Here is a 16,271-nt window from a genome sequence, read left to right as displayed (position 1 = left end):
GATGTCGTTAAAAAAAGTCAAATTATGACCAATATATCGGCCAGACGGGCAAAACGATACATATATACATATATAATCGTCTGGCTCTACTTTTAACACCCAACATCTCCCAACCTAATCTCCCCCCACATAGTCTGTAATAGTCTACAAGTCCTTATGGTGTGTCAGGGCCTTAAGGGGATATACCACTCATTTTCAACATTGAACCATGTATATAAGAAAAAAAGTCCCCCCCTTCTAAGTTTCCTAGAACTGGAGAATCAATTGTTGGGGTCATGTGATCAGAGACATACGGAAGGTGTACTCTGTGGCCCGTCCTCTAGGCTGCCTCATTCACTAGAATGGGGAATCTCACTTTCAGCTGAAACAGTGTGACTTGTAGTAGTTTATAATGGCATATGGCTATATATCACATTTCACAATACATTGTACTTGTAGATAATAGAAATCAATTGGCTGGAAATGCTTTAACAAGTCTTAACTTTATATTCAAAACCAGTTAGGATTGAATGGGTTAATACATATAATTAGACACACTATAACTATATCGTGCTGCTTTACGACTTGAGACAACCGGTTGATCCCTCACAGTCATGTGAGGGGTGTGTGTATGTATGTCAGTCAGTCATCTGAGACCGTAAGAAGACAGTCACACTGGTGTTTGTTTGTATACAAAGCTATCCTGGGGCAGCTGAGCTGAACCAAATGGCTCCAATGTGGTTCTTGGACTTCATGTGACATCAGTCATCTATGACGTCAGTCGTCTATGACGTATGACTCCACATTTGTCATACAAAAGCCCCATTGACTTCTGTTATCAAATGTAAGTTAACGTGTTCAAACCGATATGAAATATTATGTGTAAGAGGAAAGAAATGATATTTGTGGCCTGTGGCCTACTAGCAGCGTGAACAAGTAACTTAGTGCTGATCCAGTCCAGCAGTGTGCAAACTTAGCTCCGGACAAAAACAAACACAATGACACACACACACACACACACACACACACACACACACACACACACACACACACACACACACACACACACACACACACACACACACACTGACCCTCCTACAGACGGTTAGCTTCCTACAGAGCCACGCCGTAAAAATAATAGTTGTTGTTGATGACCATTTATGAGTCAAAGGACAGCTCCGTGCTGGACCAACACAGGTGCTTCCTGGTTCTCTACAAACCCCCCCCCCCCCCCCCACTCCCCCCGTCTCCCTCTCTGTCCTGTCCTGTCCTCTCCTCTCTCAGCTCTTCTTCCCTTGTCTCCTCCTGTCTCCTCTTCTCCTCTCCTCTCCTAGCTCTTCTTCCCATGTCTCCTCCTGTCTCCTCTCCGCCCCTCCCCTCCTCCTCTCCGCCCCTCCCCTCCTGTCATCCCCTCTCTTCTCCTCCTCTCCTCTCCTCTCCTCCTCTCTCCTCCTCTCCTCTCAGCCTCACCCCAGTGTGTGCAGGAAGCAGTGATTCCAGAGAGCCCGCTCTTCTGATGATCAGAGGAAAAACACAATGCCTTCAGTGTGCTAGGAAGGAGCGTAGCTTGTAAAATGCACGCACGCACGCACGCACGCACGCACGCACGCACGCACGCACGCACACACACACACACACACACACACACACACACACACACACACACACACACACACACACACACACACACACACACACACACACACACACACACACACACACACACACACACACACACACACACACACACAAAGGGAACGAACTAGAATGGAACATGCTTTTACTATTAAGACTATTTTTTTCTTTCCATATGACTTTCCCAGGAAAATCCCCCTCATCAGGGTAGGTCCAATCCAGACAGACAGACAGACAGACAGACAGACAGACAGACAGACAGACAGACAGCAGATGGGTTAAAAGGGGCGAGGAGGAGAACATTTTACTTCACTTCCCATCCGAGATCTGAGACCCATGTGATTTTTTTTAGGGTGTGAAAATGAACCGACTAGCCTCTTTAGCCGAGATGTATATTTAGTCCTACGGCGGTGTCGTGCGGCAGAAATAGCAGAACTACAAGCTGTGAGGTTGTAGATCTGCTAGAGCTTGTAGAGCCATTTCTGTGTGTGTGTGTGCTACACCGTCGTGCAACAGACTATAAACTAACTAAGTATGTCTGTGAGTGTGTGAGATTCTAACAGGAGGGCCGCTATGTATCAAATTATTTTAGATCTTTTTTTCTTTTGGGGGGGGTGCAGGGGGGGATAATAACGTGGGAACGTCTAGTGCTTCTCACTTGCACTAAAACTCTACACTACTCAGTGGTGGAAGAAGTAGCCTACTCCAATTGTTTACTGAAGTAAAAGTATCAATACTGCAATATAGAATTATTCTGTAAAAGTAAAAGTATTGAATTCAAAATTAACTTGAGTAAAAGTATGAAAGTATTGGCATCAAAATATACTTAAAGTAGCAAAAGTAAAAGTACTCATTATGCAGAATGTCCCATTTTTTCGAATGCATAAAATGTATAAAAAGCTTTTGAAAATAGAAGATCTACAAGCTCTGTGAACGTGAGCAGTACAGTACTTGAGTACATGTACTTTGTTACTTTACACCACTGACACTACTTCATGTCTACAGAACACAAATAATTCACTACCATCTGGCTTAAATACAAGCCAATGTATGTGGACATGTATATAAGATTAATTAATACACTGAGCATTTAGCATGTCTGAATCACCCCTGGGAGAGCGTCGCTCCTTTATTTGGGTGACACAGACATACAACTCTGTCCATTTCTGGAAGGCCTCAACAGTTGGTACCATTTAGGAAAACTAGGTCACTTCCGCCTTCTGTGTGTGTGTGTGTGTGTGTGTGTGTGTGTGTGTGTGTGTGTGTGTGTGTGTGTGTGTGTGTGTGTGTGTGTGTGTGTGTGTGTGTGTGTGTGTGTGTGTGTGTGTGTGTGTGTGTGTGTGTGTGTATGTGTGTGTGTGTGTGTGTGTGTGCGCGTGCGTGCAGTGGTGGAAAAAGTACTCACATTTTCTACTGAAGTAAAAGTAGCACATTATAAAAAATACTCTGTTAGAAGTAAAAGGCCTGTGTTCCTTGAGTGTTACTTGAGTAAAAGTACAAATAATTGCAGTGGAGTAAAAGTACAATATTTGCCTCTGAGATGTAGTGAAGTAGAAGTAAAAGTATTGGAAATTGTAAATACTACAGTAAAGTAAAAATACCTAAAATACAAAATTGTACTCAAGTACAGTACTTGAGTAAATGTATGTGTGTGAGTGTGAGTGTGAGTGTGAGTGTGAGTGTGAGTCTGAGTCTGAGTCTGAGTCTGAGTCTGAGTCTGAGTGTGTGTGTGTGTGTGTGTGTGTGTGTGTGTGTGTGTGTGTGTGTGTGTGTGTGTGTGTGTGTGTGTGTGTGTGCGTGCGCGTGCGTGCGTGCGTGCGTGCGTACGCGCATGTGCGTGAGTATAAACATATTGAGCACTGGAGGATGGCTATACTTTGAGCAGAAACATGTTAATTCCAAACAGTTCCTTCACACACACACCACCACACACAGTAAGAACTGGAGGGTTATACTTACTTCGATTGTGACAGTTTCACAGTTAACTTAACACTGTGTAGAACGACATACCTTCCTGTAAGCACCGTAGTGCTAAAGCATAACGCTCTCAGCAACATAATACTGGTGGCTGCTTTGTTGCAGGCGCCAAAAGGAGACTTCCGTTGACAGAAGGGGCTCAGGTTTTAAACACAGCCTCCTACTCTGCACCATTGTTTCCATGTGTTCACGCGCACACACACACGCGCACACACACACACACACACACACACACACACACACACACACATACATACACATACACACATGCACACATGCACGCACACACATATGCACGCAGAGTCTGCATTTGCAATTTTATTTTGCAGCCACATATGGCATTTGCACTGTTTCTTTTTTTTTATTATCTTATTTTATTATCTTTTGTCTCTTATTTTATTATCTTTTTTTATCTGCCTATTGCTTTTTAGATCTTCTTATTGCGTGTTTTTTATTGTTTTCAGGAGGAGGCTCTTAAGAACAAGAAATTCACCGCCTGCAACGTTGCCACAACTTGTATTGTAAGTGGAAGTGACAATAAAAATAAAAACAATTGAAACCTTGAAATACACACATGCATGTGTGTTGCCATGTCCCTGCATATGCGCACCCACACACCCACACACACACACAAATTATCTTCCTAATGCTTAATTTATGCTCTCATGACGTTGTCACACGGCCTTCAAGCTCACAACGTGTCGCATCCGCACCGCGTTGCGAGCTTATTTTAAACCCTATGGTTGCGAGCTTGTAGATCGACTATTTCCGGCGCTCGCCACCGTCATATGACAAAGTATAAATTGCCGCTTAACCCATTCAATCCGGGAACACATCTCTGTCATTTTAGATTTCTTTGACTATTAAAAAATAGCAGATATACAAGCTCATAGCGCGGCACCAAGTGCAGCGCTTATTGAGCTATTTTTTTATTTGCAAATATTTGAAATATATATTTGAATATATATATTTTTTTTATAGTGAACAGATATGGAGTTACAAATTAGTTAAAAAATATACATTCAAAGATTTGCACACATTTTTATGATTTTTCAAAAATAGCAGATCTACAAGCTTATAGCGTGACACTCGGTGCCGCGCTAAGAGCTTGTATATCTGCTATTTTTGAATAGCCAAAGAAATCTAAAATGACAGAGATGCGTTTCGGGATTGAATGGGTTAAGCTTTCCATCTGTCAGTACTGTGTGAACCAGTCCAACAGGAGTGTCAATCAGTGTCAGGGCAGGCATCAATACTAACCAGTTTACAGTCTCCATTCCCCACCATTAGGTTTAATCCTGCAGCATTCACCATCAGAATACCGTAAATGCTTACTGGAACTCACACTATTAGGAGGATCTTATCTGGTACAGCGGTGCACTTGAAGTAATCTCTTAAAACACACACCCGTCACATCTCTGATTTGCTGCTGTTTGACAACGCAGCGGAAACAGAATGCAAATAGTATAGCACACACACACACACACACACACACACATTCTTCCAGTCCATAAACAGTAAAAGATCAGCTTCCATTTCTTCCGGGCATCCAGGACAGGAAAAAAAGAATACGCTTCTAAAGATAGCAACTAAATATTGCAGAAAAAAATGCTGATCAGACTCGTCGTATTACACACACACACACACACACACACACACACACAACACACACACAACACACACACAACACACACACACACACACACACACACACACACACACACACACAGTTGTGCGTGTTTGGCTGAGGTCCCAGCAACAGCAGGACTAGAGCATGAGCACCATTATGGAAATTAGTGTGACACTGTGACTGCCTGAAGCTCCTCTATGACTCTGAACCTGACTCATGATGATGAAGGAAGAGAGAGAGAGAGCGAGAGAGCGAGAGAGAGAGAGAGAGAGAGAGAGCGACAGACAGACAGACAGACAGACAGACAAAGAGGGGGACACAGACAGACAGACAGACAGACAGACAGACAGACAGACAGACAGACAGACAGACAGACAGACAGCGACAAAGAGAGAGACAGAGATGGAGAGAAAAGAGGGGGAAGAGAGAGGGAAGGACTTGGAGAGGACTGTGGGAAGAACAAAGAGAGGTGAGGTGGGAGACAGAAAGTGGGAAAGATAAAGAAATAGAGAGAGAGAGAGAGAGAGAGAGAGAGAGAGCAGCTCTGCAGTCTAAGATAGTGGTGGATAAAAATCTGAAAACATTTGGAAAGGTTAGTGAATGTGAGAGACTGTGTGTGTGTGTGTGTGTGTGTGTGTGTGTGTGTGTGTGTGTGTGTGTGTGTGTGTGTGTGTGTGTGTGTGTGTGTGTGTGTGTGTGTGTGTGTGTGTGTGTGTGTGTGTGTGTGTGTGTGTGTGTGTGTGTGTGTGTGTGTGCGTGTGGGGGTCCTAGGTGAGGGAGATAATATTCCCTCCTCCTCCTCTGTGTTTATCCAGCTCTGAGGGGAGGTGTTTACATTGGCCTGGTTAAACACAGACGGCCCCAATGGCTTTTGTTAATAATAAATAACGTAAACAGCCCGCCAGGACACAAGGCATGCTGGGATTGCTAGCTGTAGCTAAGCTATTCTGCTCCTTCAGGACCATCGTCCTGCCTCTGACCTACTAACACCATGAGACACGCTCTCCCACTTCACACAGAGAGAGAGAGAGAGAGAGAGAGAGAGAGAGAGGCCAATATCCTTGACCCTTGTACATGGATTTTTTTCTGTTTGCCAAACTGCTTTGGCAAGGTAGAAGTATCTTTCCAATGCCAATAAATCTCCTTTCAATTTAACTGAATTGAGAGAGAGAGCGAGAGAGAGAGAGAGAGAGAGACAGACAGAGAGAGACAGAGAGAGAGAGAGATTACTGATGAATTGAGTATAAAGGACCACAATGGAAACAAGCCCCTGGGTTTTTTTGTGTTTTCCTTTTAGCATAAAATCAATCAATCAATCAGAGAGAGAGAGAGAGAGAGGGACAGGGACAGAGCGGGACAGAGGGACAATATTTGCTCTAAAAACACTTCACGTTTTTCAGACCAAGGACCCCTTAGCTGAGAGAGAGATGAAGGCCCCTACTACATATTGTATAACATTGTGTTGCAGATTAAACGTTTTTCATGGATAGTTGGATTCATGTTAATGTGTATTTTCAAATAGTTAACCTTTAAACCCTCAATGTTTAGTCAACTTCACCGCTGGCTCTGTACTTGCTCTTTTTTCCTCTACACCGACTCTCCGAAAATAATCGATCTGCAAGCTCAGCGTGGGGCGTTGTGAGCTTGTAGATCGGCTATTTTCGGGCTAATGTTCCCCACCACACAAAGATTTGGCGGACACCCTGTAGGAACTTTTTTAATGATTTATTTCAACCGACAGCAGCTGAAGTATCATGTCTGTCTGTCTATCAGTCCCTCCTGGTACACACAACACCACTGACCACTTTCTTAACACGCTGAGGAAGGCGCTTGACGCCGAAACGCTATTAATTAAAGTACCAGAAGGTTAGTATTTTTTGGCAGTCTTGACTTAGGGGGCAAGATGGTCCGGTTGAGGGGGTGTCGCCCCCCTCACGCCCCCCCCCGCGACGCCGGGCCTGAATACATAGCATGTCTGACTTGACTGTGATGAGGGCTTTGGCCTTGGTTGCAGGTTCCCATGTGTAGGGAACAGATATGAGGGAACAGACTCCAGAAAGAAACAATGCACTTTATATATTTTCATCTAACAGCTGTTTTCTGATCTGCACTGAGCACCACACCAGCTGAGAGAGAGAGAGAGAGAGAGAGAGAGAGAGAGAGAGAGAGAGAGAGAGAGAGAGAGAGAGAGAGAGAGAGAGAGAGAGAGAGAGACGGAGAGGGGGGGGGGGATTGATCTGGGACCGTCTGGGACTGTGTGGGAGAGGGGGAGAATGGAAAGATGGAAAAAAGAGTAAGGTCTTGGGAATGAGAGGGATGTGTGATGAGTGTGTGCGTGTGCGTGTGTGTGTGTATGTGTGTGTGTGTGTGTGTGTGTGTGTGTGTGTGTGTGTGTGTGTGTGTGTGTGTGTGTGTGTGTGTGTGTGTGTGTGTGTGTGTGTGTGTGTGTGTGTGTGTGTGTGTGTGCGTGTGTGGGCGATAAGACTGCCGGAAAAAGGAAAGTCAGCCGAGAGGATGGCAGATCGATTTGTCCCCCGAGTCTCACAACAAACACAGTCTCTCTCACTGCACACAGCTCACCTCTACTGCAACCTCTGAGATCTCCCCATCTCACACACACACCCACACACACACACACACACACACACACACACACACACACACACGTATTGCCATACTTGTGAGGACATCATAAAGTTAGCACGATCATTTTAGAAATGCCATTCTTTGGCCATTTTTAACACTCAGTGGTGTAAAGTAATTAAGTACATTTACTCAAGTACTGTACTTAAGTACAATTGTGAGGTACTTTTACTTTACTGTAGTATTTCCAATTGTCTATTACTTACTTCTACTCCACTACATCTCAGAGGCAAATATTGTACTTTGACTCCACTACAACTATTTGATTTGATTTGATATTGTTACTTGTTACTTTGCAGATATAAATCATTACATTATAAAACATACATTAACCACTTTAGCCCCATTTTATACCTAGGCTATTGGAAAATAGCTCATAACGCGTCGCATCGCGACGCGTTGTGAGCTACTAGATCTGCAATTTTACTTTTACTCAAGTACATTTTGAATTCCGGACTTTTACTTGTAACGGAGTACTTCTACATTGCAGTATTGACACTTTTACTTAAGTGAAACATTTGAGTACTTTTTCCACCACTGTTAACACTAAGCCTAAAGCCTGTAGAGTTTAACGGCGCTGCGACACAGCGTGAGCTTGTAGATCAGCTATAACAGAGCAGTACTCAACTTTGAATCAAGCCTACCTCTCTAAAAAAAAAATTACATAAAAACAACCGTTTTTCTTGTGAGGAGAAGCAGGAAAATGTTCCTCACACTGTAATAATTCTCAAATTCCACTATAGTTGTGGGGACATTCGGCCCTCACAAGTACAGTAATAAGTACATACACTTCCTCCCACACACACACACACACACACACACACACACACACACACACACACACACACACACACACACACACACACACACACACACACACACACACACACACACACACACACACACACACAGAGAGAGAGAGATAGACTCCCCTCTCTTTCTCTTGCCCTCCTTCCCCATTCTTCATGTAAAGCATGTCAGTGCTGCTTTATCTCATTGGTCTGAAGCACAGACTGTAGTTATACACAGTTTGGGGTTCTCACAGTAACTCAGTGCTGCCGTCTGGGTCCAGTCGGGGTGGGATCCGTGTTCGGGCCAAATGCCCACAATCTGTCATATGCAGACGTCCATGAGAGAGACTAAGGACCACCGGCACCCATACAACACATACTGTAATAACACCAGTGATGGAAGAAGTACTCACATTTGTTTTACTTACTGTAAGTATCAATACCACAATGTCAACAAATACTCTGTTACAAGTAAAAGTTCGGTATTCCAAATTTACTTGAAAAGTACAAAGGTGTACAATCAAAATGTACTTAAAGCACCAAAAGTAAAATCACTCATTTCAAGTTTTCAAAATGTATGCAAATCTTATGAAAATAGCAGATCTACAAGCGTTGTGAGATTGTAGTTGCTTGTAGTGTTGTTGAGAGCTTAATAGCCAAAGTATATATATAGGGCTGAGATGGTTAATATAGGTTTTGTATTAATAGCCTAATCCAAATCTGCAAAGTAACTAGTAACTGTAGTTTTCAAATAACTGTAGTGGTGGTGGAGTAAAAGTACAATATTTGCCACTGAGGTGTAATGGAGTAAGAGTGAAAGTATTGAAAAAACATTAGGAATACTCCAGTAAAGTAAAAAGACAAATACCTAAAAAGTCAAATTGTACTTAAGTACAGTACTTGAGTACATGTACTTAGTTACATTTCCACCACTGAATACCACACAACACTTATTCTGGACACGACCCACAGTGAACCGTTTCTTTTGACTGGAAGAGGAAAAGCAAAGGAAAACTAAATAAAAAGGAAAAAAACCTGCTGTACAGTTGTTATCACAGAGCATATCATAACAAAGTAAAGTTGCCATTCGTCTTATAGTGGGAAATACAGGAATGCATGATGTGCCAGCCAGCCACGGGCACATGCACATGGGTGGGTGCACGTCTATGCTGGCACTTAGATGCCCACGTGTGCACGGCACGCACACACACACTGAGTTAAATCAAAACGTTATGATTCCACACAAGTCATCCTCCTGCTTCCCATACCGGCCACCCAGACAGATACACACTCAGGCGCACACACACACACACACACACACACACACACACAGATAGACAGACTCACAGACAGACAGACACATACACAGACAGACAGACAGACAGTTACACGCACGCACGGGCGGCCGTCGGGCGCGCGTGTGCACCATAGGTGTGCACACACACACACACACACACACACACACACACACACACACACACACACACACACACAGCCTGACACATTTGGCCGATTTCTAATGACATTGCAGGCCATGCTGTCCTCCTCTTTGAGTGCATCTCACACACACACACACACAAACACTCTCTCTGTCTGTCTCTCTCTCTCTCTCTCTCTAATCATGTTCTGATGAATGACTCCGCTACTCATGTTTCATCATCATCATCATCATCATCATCATCATGTGTCTAGTGTACAGACACTGAAGGCAACAGCATCAATAAACACACAAAGTCTATAAGCTGAGAGGGGGGCTGGTGACGTCAGAGAGGGTAAATGGTACAGCATTGCTCCTATTCTAGTCCTGTGTCAGCTCAGCCTCATTTATTGTACTTAGTTGCGTGCTGGCGTTGCATGCAGTAAGTAGCAGACATACAAGCTCACCACGCGAATGTGACTTGCAACTATAAGCATCTATAAGCAACTAAAGCAACTATAAACACCAGCATGCAACTATAAGTATAACTCTCTGCAGCCCCACGGTTTCATTTTGGTCAATAAATAAGTGGATGAAACGCATCAGCCCCTGAAGATACATGCAGTGGTGGTGCATCATGGCAGTACATAGCAGATCTACAAGCTCACCACGAGTCACTCTCGTGGTGAGCTTGTAGATCTGCTATTTTACTGAGCATGACACCAGCACTTAACTCTGTGCAGCCCCAAAGCTTTATGTTGGTAAATAAATAAGTGGATGAAACACAGCTCAGCCCCTGAAGATATGGACTGGTGTTGCGTTGCATGCAGTAAATAGCAGATCTACAAGCTCACCATTCGTGACGCCTGGTGAGCTTGTAGATCTGCTATTTACTGCATGCATACAACACACAACTAAGTATATAACTCTGTGTGGCTTGATGTTGGTAAATAAAAGAAGTGGATGAAACACAGCAGCAGCCCCTGAAGATACGGATGACTGGCCTTCTGCCGTCCCGCTGACAGCTGGCAAAAGTATTTGGGAATTCTGGAAGACTGCTGTGTGTGAGCGCCACACACACACACACACACACACACACACACGCGCGCGCGCGCGCGCACACACACACACACACACACACACACACACACGCACGCACGCACGCACGCACGCACACGCACACACAGTCTTCTCAAAAAGAAAAAGTATAAACAACACCCACGATCATGTAAAAAAAACAAAAAACACACAGAGACAATGACACACAAACGGGAGTCTAATAATGCACTCACCAGTGGCTGAAACCCCCTGCATCTTGACTTGATCTTTGCACAAACTTTTACTGTTTTCTTTCTTGTGTTTTTTGCTGCTCTGCTGAAGAAGCTGAGCCTGATTCCGTCCGATGAATCCTTTTCCGCTGAGATTGGAAACGGTTCCCTGCCTGTTCCCCCTCCCTCCCCTCCCGGCAAAACGGTGTCAAAACTCGGGGAGAGATCGACTTGTTTTTGCGTTGGTTTCACAAAAGCTGGAGATCATGGATCATGGACTATCGGTGGTTCTTTTGTGGACACGCGAGGAGTTATCCGGGCCATTTTTTTTGCAGATTCATAGATTGATAGAGACCAGTGATCCTTGTAGTCCCTTTCTCCTCCCTCTCTCTCTCTCCCTCTCCAGAAACACAACTCTTCTCTCTCGCTCTCTCTCTCTCTCTCTCTCTCTCTCTCTCTCTCTCTGTGATGCGCGCTCCCGTGTGCGAGCCGCGCGCTCCCTGACCCATTCATTGAGCATGGAACCACTGGGATGGAATAATAACCAAATTAATGGTCGAGTTCAAATGAGTTTGGCATGATGGCAGTGATGTGGCTTTTAATATGTGTCCCCTTTCATCTTTGTGTATCTGTTTATTATACCAGATAAAGCCAAGCCAATTCCAATTGTGTATTTTTGAAACTCACATGAGACAAATGAGCACATCATTTATTTTCATCCATATGCCTATTAATTTGGCAGAAGTGCATGGGAAGGGTTGTTGTCCCATGAAATCATCAGTGGTGGAAGAAGTACTCAGATGTGTAAGTAAAAGTAGCAATTCCACAAATGATTCAAAAGATGAATTGAGTACATGAAATGTACTTGAGTAAAAATACAAAAGTATTGGCATCAAACTATTTCTAAACTACTTACTAAAAGTAAAACTACTCATCATGCAGAAAGTATACCATTTCTCAAGTTGTTTCAAAGGTTTTCAAAATGTGTCAAAAATCTTTTGAAAATTGCAGATCTACAAGTTCACAGTTTGTAGATTGTCTATTTTTGAATGGACCGAGTATAAAAGAAGGTTTAATTTGTTCATGTATTTTAATATTCTAAATCTAGAAACTATAGTAACAAAAAAAATCAACAGGAAAAAAATGGCCTAATCAAGTAAACTAGCTCAAAATTGTACTGAAGTACATTACTTGAGTAAATGTACTTAGTTACTTGTCTTTCTCTGATCATTTCATCATATTCGCCTATTGGCAGACGTGCATGGGAAGGCTTGCTGTCTCATGAAATGATGAAAGTGATTGGGCCTCTCTCTACAGATAGCTCTTTCTTACTCTTCTTGGCTTGTTGTGATGAGGGGGGGGGGGGGGGGTAGAAAAATCCTGGAACACAAATACCAACTGGCATTTCTATGTCAGTGCTCCCATGCCTTCTCTTCTCCCTCGCTCCTCCTGTTCCATTGACTGCAGTTTATATTCCTCTTGAATTTCCAGCCCAGTTAACAATTGCTGTCAGCTGTCGGCGCGGTGGAACCAGGAATTGACAGCTTGACTTTCCAGATCAACTTCAACTTCAACTTTATTGTCACATCATAAGTTCACACCAGGTATTAAAGGAGAGGGTGCAATTATTTTATGCCAGCTTAACCCTTAAAGGACCACATCACCCATCTTCATATAATTTGTGCTCATGCTCATTATATGGTAAAAGAAAAGTGTGTTCTCTGTCTGTATCTCAGAGGCGGGCTGTGTACAGTTCAGAAACCCGCCTACCAGTGACATCATCGCTAGGGAGCCCAAGCTAACAGAAACTTCAGGCTTTCTATTCCTGGAAAGTTAGCATGCTATTAGAAGCAATTGTTCTCACATTAAATTTAAAAAAAAAAGTGAAATCTTGTTTGAAATGACCTAACCTGCCTACCGATGATGTCACTGGTAGGTGGGTGTCTGAACTGTCCACAGCCCTCCTCTGAGACACAGATTGAGATGACAAAACTTGTACCATATTTTATAATGAGCATTAGTGAGGAGGACCAATTATATGAAGATAAGGTTGAAAATGGGTGAAGTGGTCCTTTAAGGCACATTTGCATAAGTGGGTCAGACATGATGGTTGTTATCTTGCCATATGTTTGTAATGAAATGAAAGGTTTTTATCATTTCATATTCCAGGTATTCCTCAAAAAGCTTGTTTTTGATATCAGAACAGTTGCATTTATATAATGGACCTTTTATACATTTAAGAGTAAAACTATAGTGCAAAATATGCATGAATAGAGTTAAGATATACAAGGCAGATCACAATAGCTTGCTTTCTTAATCCCATTTCGCCATTTCTCCAAACGTCAGATGGCTAGAGGTTAAAGGAAAGCTAGGCTATGAATATCTCTATTGTTTAATGTCAGCAGAATAGAACAGAATAGAATATAAATACTTTATTGATCCTGAGGGGAAATTCAAAAACCACAGCTGCTCTCATCAGCAAAGTAGTCATTGTTTTCAAATGTAAAGTTGTGACATGGCCTGTTTGATGTAGGGCTGTATATCTCCCAGGCTTAATCACTTGTCCTGTCAGAGTCCTGAAAATATAGGCTTCTTCATGTGGTCAGTTCAAACCACCTGGTATGACTACCCCCCCCCCCCCCCCCCCCACTCTCTCCACAGTCTCTCGCTCTCTCCCTCTCCCTCTCCCTCTCCCTCTCTCTCTCTCTCTCTCTCTCTCTCTCTCTCTCTCTCTCTCTCAATCTCCCCTCGCTCTCTCAATTTAACTCAAAGGGCATTAGCAGGCGTGAAATAAAACAATAAACATGTATGGGGAATAAAGAATTGTGTAAACAGAGTTGTGTGTCATATTGCAACTTTGAAAAGCTAGCTTATATGAAACCACAAATATGAGCATTTGCTGTTAGAAATATATATATATATATATATATATATATATATATATATATATATATATATATATATATATATATATATATATATATATATATATATATATATATATATATAGGCCTACATCGTCAGGCAAGGATACCTTGATATAAAGCTTCTGAAACAAGTAGCAGCAATTCTTCAAGGTTTTGCAGACACTCTGTATAATACTTTTGGAGACAATTAGCAGCAATTTGTGTTTAAAATAGCACACAAATCTCTCTCTCTCGCTCTCTTTCTCTGTGTGTGTCCGTGCGTGCGTGCGTGCGTGTGTGTCTTTCTCTCTCTCTCCTGTCCCCCCTTTCTCTCTCTTGTTGAAACCAGCGTCAACTGGGCTACGCACCATTAACCCCCTTTGTGACATGCCACTGTAACTGCACGCTTCTCCTCTGCCTCAAATCAACACAGACAACAGTGGGGTCTGTCACTCTGTAATGATACACCCCCCCCCCCCCCCCACCACCACCACCACCCCCCACTCCACCATCTGGCAGCCTGCCAGCCACTACACCACTCTATTCACACCACCCTGTAATAGACCACTGTCACTGTAGCATTATTTGCAAGACCCCCAGGCAGTGGCGGAAAGTAACTAAGTACATTTACTCAAGTACTGTGCTTAAGTCCAATTTTGACGTTTTATTTTAAATTGCTTTTACTTTACGTGAGTATTTTTCAATAGTTTATTATACTGTGTCAGAGTGAGAGTAGGAGGCAAATATATATATTTTTTTTTACTCCATTAGAATTATTTGACAGCTTTAGCTGGTAATGTAAATATATTTTGAAGCCAATACTTTTGCACTTTGACTGAAGTAAAAACAGGGTATTTCTACTTTTACTTACTTGTAAAACGTTTTGAGTACTTCCTCCACCACTGCCTCCAGGACATTCCCACAGTTGTAATAGTTTATTTATCCTAATCTATAATCAGCCTAAAAGGGCCATTCACACCAAACACTATAACTATATCGTTCACCATCTTTGTTATAGTTGTGGAGTGGACTGTGTCATCCATGTGAGTTACAACAATTAAAACAAACTATATCTTTATAGTTAAAATAGTGAGAAAAATAGAGAGAGAGAGAGAGAGAGAGAGAGAGAGAGAGAGAGAGAGAGAGAGAGAGAGAGAGAGAGAGAGAGAGAAACTTTTACAATTTTTGAATTTGAATCCTGAAAAGTTTTGGACATAATGAGGTCTCCCCCCAACAGAGATGATATAGTTATTGGTATTATTGTTCACCATTATCTTTGTTATAGTTGTGGTGTGGACTGTGTCATCCACTTGATTTAGAACTATATTAAAAAACTACATCTTTATAGTTATAATAGTTAGTTATGGTGCTTTCATGGTGTGTGAATGGCCCTTTAATCACATATTTTCCCCTTTCCATTTCAGAGACCCAGCAGCAGGTATACTTGAAGGAGAGCAGAAAACATTCTCTCCTCCCTGGCTTTTGATTTCCAGACTTGCAGTGTAGAGACTAGAGAGAATGAGTTCTGAACGTGTCAGTGCACATGCTGAAAGGCCTCTGGAAGTTGCTGCTATGTGGATGACTGTAAATGGGCCAGGACACGCACGCACGCACGCACGCACGCACGCACGCACGCACGCACGCACGCACGCACGCACGCACGCACGCACGCACGCACGCACGCACGCACGCACGCATGCACGCACGCACACACCGGTGTCCCAGTGTGTGTGTGGACCCACCTGGCTGCCTTCTGTCTGTCTGTCTGTGTGTTTGTCTATCTGTCTGTCTATCTGGGGTCCCCTGGGAGACATCCTCTCCTCCGCTTCCCTAGGGCTCCTGGAATACGCGTGTGTGCGCACGCGTGTGTGTGCACGCGTATGCACGCACGCACGCACGCACGCACACACGCACGCACACACACACACACACACACACACACACACACACACACACACACACACACACACACACACACACACACACACACACACACACATCCACTCAATTCAGTTCAAAACATTG

The 16,271-nt window shown here is 43.2% G+C and overlaps 2 protein-coding genes across 3 annotated transcripts in view; both read right to left on the bottom strand.

The window, feature by feature from the left end:
• The window catches only part of fgd (faciogenital dysplasia), a 96,153-nt gene extending 84,451 nt beyond the window's left edge, over nt 1-11,702 (bottom strand). For both annotated transcript variants that reach the window (XM_084068072.1, XM_084068073.1), the window contains exon 1: nt 11,365-11,702. In XM_084068072.1, coding sequence (XP_083924198.1) covers nt 11,365-11,386 — 22 coding nt within the window. In that variant the 5' untranslated portion in view covers nt 11,387-11,702. The remainder of the gene's footprint in view (nt 1-11,364) is intronic.
• The window catches only part of LOC311052848 (protein bicaudal D homolog 2-like), a 424,382-nt gene that overhangs the window by 325,128 nt on the left and 82,983 nt on the right, over nt 1-16,271 (bottom strand). The window lies entirely within an intron of this gene.

This window comes from Gymnoscopelus microlampas (assembly GCF_963454915.1).
Source record: "Gymnoscopelus microlampas genome assembly, chromosome: 10".
NCBI lineage: Eukaryota > Metazoa > Chordata > Actinopteri > Myctophiformes > Myctophidae > Gymnoscopelus > Gymnoscopelus microlampas.
Note: the sequence above shows the minus strand (reverse complement) of the source record. Positions and strands in the feature narration are given on the sequence as shown.